This window comes from Myzus persicae, unplaced genomic scaffold (assembly GCF_001856785.1).
Source record: "Myzus persicae strain clone G006 unplaced genomic scaffold, MPER_G0061.0, whole genome shotgun sequence".
Lineage (NCBI taxonomy): Eukaryota > Metazoa > Arthropoda > Insecta > Hemiptera > Aphididae > Myzus > Myzus persicae.
This window is the reverse complement of record NW_019103959.1, coordinates 199,125-206,022: the sequence shown is the minus strand read 5'-3', so window position 1 is coordinate 206,022 and position 6,898 is coordinate 199,125. Positions and strand designations below refer to the sequence as shown.

General features: G+C 27.2%; 1 protein-coding gene across 3 annotated transcripts in view; it reads left to right on the top strand.

The window, feature by feature from the left end:
• Positions 1 to 219: 219 nt before the first annotated feature.
• LOC111036938 (probable phospholipid-transporting ATPase IA) overlaps positions 220 to 6,898 on the top strand; it is a 30,650-nt gene continuing 23,971 nt past the window's right edge. For 2 of the 3 annotated variants that reach the window (XM_022319239.1, XM_022319238.1), the window contains exons 1-2: positions 220 to 420; positions 504 to 560. In XM_022319239.1, coding sequence (XP_022174931.1) covers positions 405 to 420; positions 504 to 560 — 73 coding nt within the window. In that variant the 5' untranslated portion in view covers positions 220 to 404. The remainder of the gene's footprint in view (positions 421 to 503; positions 561 to 6,898) is intronic. The other variant, XM_022319237.1, reaches the window with a different exon arrangement.

Here is a 6,898-nt window from a genome sequence, read left to right as displayed (position 1 = left end):
CAGCAGAGCTTTACCTACCCACTTCGCTACTTTTTTTGCCAACTTCAGTAGTCAAGTACCTTCTTGAGTAATTCAATTTTATAATATGATTGCATTCATAATTGAAGAATAATAATATTTGAGTAGATATACTAAAATTATAATGACTGCATAAATTAAATAAACATTTATCATTATTTTCTCATTCTGTACTTGTGTATGTACTCTTTATATGGTTAATCATGGATAATTTTTACTTTGAACTCGTTTTTAGACAGAACAAGATGACTTCTATATAAGTGACTAACAATGAAGATAAGATAATGTTTTCTTGAAAAAATACGAGTGTCAAGATATATACTTCAGTTTAAGCTCTTTAATATATTGTTTATTTTACGTAAATCTCAATATTTTTTTGTTGTATTATGTTATTAGTTACTAGTTAGTGTTACTATTTATTGCAACTTATATAAACTGTTTAAATATAATTTTAAATAAAAAAATTACTTTTTTTGTTAAATTAGAAATGTTGAACTGGAGGACGAAAAAGCCATCTCAAAATGTACAGCTCAAATACTCCGGTAAGAAAATACTTTTGACTATCAGATATTTTGTATTCAAACATATTCAAAATATACATAGTTATATTTTACAATATAATATTATTAAATATATACTAATATATAACAGGTAGATATGTAGACCGTAGACTGATTCAGACTCAACATAGGTATCCAAGTTATTTTTTAATTGACTAAAGGTAATCGTCAATGGGGATCTACTTTAATATGGGTAATTTTTGTTATGAGCTTTAAGAACCACCAGGGTCTTATTTGCTTCTAATTTCTAAAACCAATTTATATTCCATATCTCTCGTTCGTAAACCAGATCCATGTTTCCATTCCAATAAGGTCCTCTTTATCAGGTCTTTTCTAACAACATCAAGACATCTTTTGTCTTCGTTGTTTTCTTGGTATTTTCCGATCGATTTTATTTATCATTACCATCTTATTATTTGAGATAACCATCAGCTCTCCATGCATGACCAGCCCAAGCAAGTCTCGAGTTTCTCACAAACTGCATTATGTCCTAATTTCTACACAGATTCTTTAGTTCCTCATTTGATCTCCTAAGCCAAAATATAGGTAATAATGTATTATAATAATAGTTTGTATGAATGTGACATTTTACTGGGTGTAAATGCTATTAGTTTATAACAGCTATTGTATTTAACATATGTAGGCATTGATATATTTATTAGTTGTATATTTTTTTAATTATATTTTAAACTGAACCCAATAAGCTTTTTCCTTTGTGTATTACGGTGTACTTCAGTGCCTCACATAATATACGAATTGTATCCCATTTACTATTATAAGTATCACGATATGTAGGTTGATTAAACGTTCAAAAACATTGCATTTGTTATATTATTATAAAAGTGTATATTTATATCATATTATATCTATTATCTATAATATTATAAAGCTAAAGAGTTTGTTTGTTCAAACGCATTAATCTGTGGAACTGCTGGTTCGAATTGAAAAATTATTTTTGTGTTGGATAGTTCATTTGTCGAGGAAGGCTTTAAGCTATATAACATTACGCTGAGACCAATAGGAGCGAAGCATCAGTGAAAAATGTTGCGAAAATTATTCATATTTGAAAGCTTCTGTTGCGCTCGCTGCGTAAACGGTTCAAGTTACTCAAAAAATATATATGAAAAGTACCAAGGGATGTTATCGTTTTTATTTAAAATACAATATATTTTTATATTCAAAAATACACATGTATACATATTCAGCAATTTTTTAAGGTTTGAGCTCTACTGCGAAATTGTGTTCGTGTGATGATAATAAATTGCCATAATAAAGTAGGGATTAAAGATTAACTAAGACAATAAATTGACACGAGTATCAATTTTTGACAATTTATACATTTTAGATTCTAAGCGGAGCGATGAATGTATTGACTTCACAATGATGTGTGTTTTTATATTTATTTATTTATTTATTTTTTTTTGTGTCTGTCATCACGGTTTTTGCAGTAAAAGTGCTTCGATTTTCTTCAACAGCAACTTTTCTGGTAGGAAAGTGAATTAAATTGGTGCATTCGGGAGGTCAAAATTTAAAATAACCTATAGTTTTCAAAAGCAAGTTAAGCAACAGGAAAAACAAACAAAAAATGAAAGGAAAACGGTTATTTTTACTCAATACTAGTTTTCGAAAAAATCAATTTTGATTTTTAGTGTAACTCTAACAAAAATGACCGTAGATACATGAATTTTTCACTGAATAGTTATGTAAGCATTTTCTATACACCATAAAATGTTCAAAATATTTTGACTTGTGTTGAACTATTATTATAGGCATATGAAACATTCGATTATTATTAGTTTTTTTTTAAACTAATGTCGATAAAAAATTTTTTGCTTTGTCAAAAAACTAAAATAGTAATACAAGGTTGCTCGAAAATTGTTGCTGGTGGTAATTAAAAAAAAATTGAGCCTAAATGCACATTTTTATGCGCATTTAAATTTTGAATTTTGATAAAATTCGTAAAATCACGAAAATTAGCAAATCAATTTAAGTTAGACATTCATAAAAATTTTTCTTTTTAAATCTAAGATTTACAAATTCAATACAAAATTCCTTGTAAGCTTGTTTACCTTTATTTACAAAAAAAATTTCTACCGGGAAGTCAAATTAAAATTTTTATGAGCATTTGAAGTTGAAATGTTTACAACATTGGATTCACTCGATTCCTCTTGTAGCGATTTTCTTATTTTGCTGTAATTCAAAAACAAATTACTGTGGATACTTGAAATGTACACTATATGTTTATTTCATCAATTCACATACTACATACATTTTTCAAAATATTTTAACTCGTTTTAAGTAACATTTTCAATTTTAATTTTTTTTTTATAAATATCATAAAATTGTATTGGTTGGTTCAAGAAGCATGAAAATTTAATACAAGACTCTTGATATATTGCTATAATAGCAGTTGAAAAATATTAAAAATACATGGGCACGATTTTTTTTAATAATCATTTAAAGTTCAAATGTTGACAATATTTATCAAATTGAAAATGGTTTTGTAATAAAAAATATAAAAATGTTTAATTTTTAAAGCTAAAGATTGAAAATTTAAAATAAGGTTCCACTTTTTCCGTAACTAAAAAATCTAATAAATATATAAATACAGTTATTTTTTACAGATATTTTAAGTTCAAATTTTGACAAAATTGCATATTTACACAAAGAATAATGTTTATCATTTTGTTGTAATTTGGTTCCATAACAGCCCAATTTACATAGGTAAATTTAATATTTGTCCAGCATCACTGATAATTTAAGAATAATATTAATTCAACTTACCGGCTACTACAGTATATTAAAAATAAGTAATAACAATATAAAATATCCTACACTGACATACCGTCCCCACTCAGAATTGTTTTTCGTATACAATAATATGACATCATTGAATTCAAATTTAATACCATCTATTACAGCGACCTCCTAGACACCTATTGTACAGCAGAGTGACATCCACTTACCATACCACGTTTCATATCTATTCTAGGAATTTCCTTAATATTTTGTCGCACACCTATGTCCGACGTTCACAAGCCGTCACACTGGACAATTTTCTGATACAATCGCAGTTGAAAATGTGTCTACGTCTATCGACAGGATGTGCCTTAACCGATTAACCTAAAAAAAAAACGTCCTTACTAAACTCCTGGTTAGGTCCTGTCCAGTCCGGTCCTGCTTACAACTGAAGTTTTCTGAGGGTGAGTAACTATGCTTGCGTAACACTTTTTTACTGTACAAATCCATTAATGCATTTCTCCTTTACGTGTTCTTATATAGTTATATGCCTATATAAATTATTATTTAAAAGAATTAACGGTTTTCCTTTTTCGAATTCGATAAGTTGTATTTTATTACACATTTTACACTCGAATTCGAAAGCCATAAAAAAAACCCTATATTTCGGAAATAACGAGATGTCGGTACGTCTGATATATTAGACATTATATATTAAATATTTATGTGGGCAACAAAAGCTTAATGAATATGAAAAAACGCAAAGTATTTAAAAATTTTTTTTTTTCATTTGTGTAGTTGTGTGGAAAACGTGGCATGAAAATTGGTAACAACACTTAATACTTCGTACGAAAATGTGTAGTTAAAAATTTGGTAAAATCGTACGCAATCGTGTACGTTAAAAAGATATCAAAAATAACGAACAAATCGAGCACCTTTAAAAATAGTAATTAACAAATGTATATCAAAAATTAAGATTAATAATAAACAGATTAATTAATTCCAACTAATCTATGTACATAAAAGTGAAATTGTTGGGTTGGCTTCAAAATGCCTGGTTTGTTTTTTTAGTTTAAGATGACATCACAGAGCAGGTATGAAATTTAGTCCGATAAAGTTAATAAATAATTAGTTATTATTAATTAAGATAAAAGTGTACCTATATAAAAATGTGCGGCACGACGGCCCGAGGATATACCCGAGATATCTGTAACTTGACTTTTTTGTCCGTCAATTGTCAAATATGTGTTTGATATCGGTGTGTAGATATGAATTGTTCCGAGTACTGCTACTTTGATAGATTAATGCGTGATATACGGGAGTCAATTTTGTATCTATATATCTAACTATATACACGTGGAATCTATATTTCTTTGTAAATGTTTATTATAGAAACAAATCACTCAATTGTCATGCGGTTTTTTTTTTAATTTAAGAGGGCATCACGTAGAAAATTTTTAGTCATAATGTTAGTCCGATAAAGATATAAGTTTGATACTTTAGAAGTTTAGAGTTAAATTACCTATACATAATAATAATATACACTCATAATCATTTATTCATTAATCACAAGCAAGTTTCACGCCGGGCTGGATAAGGATATAAATTAAAATATAATATGATTTACACTTAAAAAGACATTTTTATACAATCATAATTTAAATACAATTCTAAAAATTCTAAAAATTGAAAATTTCATAAAAGCTCCTCACACATTGTTACAATTTTATACTTCAGTTTAAAAATAATAAAAAGACATAGGCAAGATTTTATTTTATAAGCATTTAAAGTTATATTTTATAAAATTGTTTTCAATTTTGATAGCTTAGGATTGTAAATTTAAAACAAGATTCCACTTAAGTAGTTCATTCTGTAACCAACAAATTACAAAAATATGATCACACTGTATTTATTATGGTTATTTTAAGTTCAAGTTTAAACGAAATTACATATTAAAACCAAGAATAACGACTTTAATTATTTTATTGTAATTCAACAACATAATTCAGGGGACATGGGTATTTGAAACTTTTAGAGTAAGTTTAATTTTATATTTTATACTACAAACAATGACAATTTCGAATAAAATTTTTTCGATAAAAATGAATTTAACCTATTGTAGTACTAATGGCTATAATATTAAAACAAATTACTTTAATCACGTCATAAAATATATCTACCTAGTAATATTATAGGCTGACGACCGCCTCCATTCACAATCGTTTTTTGTATAAAATGTTTTTAAGTCATTGACTTCAATCCAACACTTTCATTACAGTGACTTTCTAGAATCTAGAATCTAGAGTAATGTGCAGCTTAGTGTAACACACTTATCTGCTTTTAGATTCTGAGCGGAGCGATGAATATAGTAATATTATTTAAATTCATATTATAATTTGATGAATGCTTGTCTATACATTTTTATTATTTTAATATTTTTTCATCATCAATCATTAACTAGTTCTATAATTAAATCTTGTTTTATGAAATAAGTTCAAATTTATATAAAAATTGTAATAATAATTATTATGATATAGATAGATATCATTTTATTTTATTATTCTATCTCAATTATAAAATGTTTGCATTATAAATTACTATGTCTTATGTATACTTTTTTTGTTTGCAAATTAGTCTTCTACATCTAATATCTAAAGCCTTTATAGTTTTCTAAAAAATAGAATTTACGATTTGGGGCTTCGACTAATATTGTGACAGAATAAATGGAGTGCAGAGTGCTATGGAGTTTTTTTCATTTAAGGTTAGCTGTAGAGAAGTGAGGTTCTTAAGTAATTTGGTATGCCTATCCGGGGCAGTCAATCGTAATATAATTGATAATTAGAGTTCGTTTAGCTCTGTCAATTCAAAAATTAGAATGAATTCACCTCTTATTAAAACTAAAGGTAAGATTATTATGGAGGGCATCTCATGTGCTTTTTATTATATTTTAATATTAAAGAGAGTTATGAGTATTTTAAGATGCACATACAATTTACAATTTTAAAATACTCATTAATCGTTTTAAAATTAAAATACAATAAAAAGTTCATGAGATACCCTCCATAATAATCTTACCTTTAGTTGTAATAAGTGGTCAATTCACACTAATTTTTAAACTGACAGAGCTAAAATATGTGATATTCTTAGCTTAAAATTTGGTATGTTATGTACTTGTAAGACGAAGACAACACATACTGTTATATGTCCTCTTAATATTTATGAAACTCATGTCGGTTAGGTGATTTGTCATCAACTTTATTATATTTGCAAAATGTGCATGGTATAAACAGTTAACGACACACGCATTTTTATACTTGCATGGTTATAAGCTTATAACACCGTACAAAATGCTTTGTATATATGTTACGGGCAAATTGGAAAATTCGGGCAATGTATATGTCGTAGGCATATAGTCAAATCAGGCATTTTATCAAATGCCTAGGCATATAGTCAAAAAATTTAATGTTTATGCAATTTCACTATCCGCCTAGACATTTAGTTAAATGCCTAGTCATTTAATTAAATGACTAGGCATTTGACTAAATGCCTATTTCATGCCAGGCAAATAATAAAAAAACATT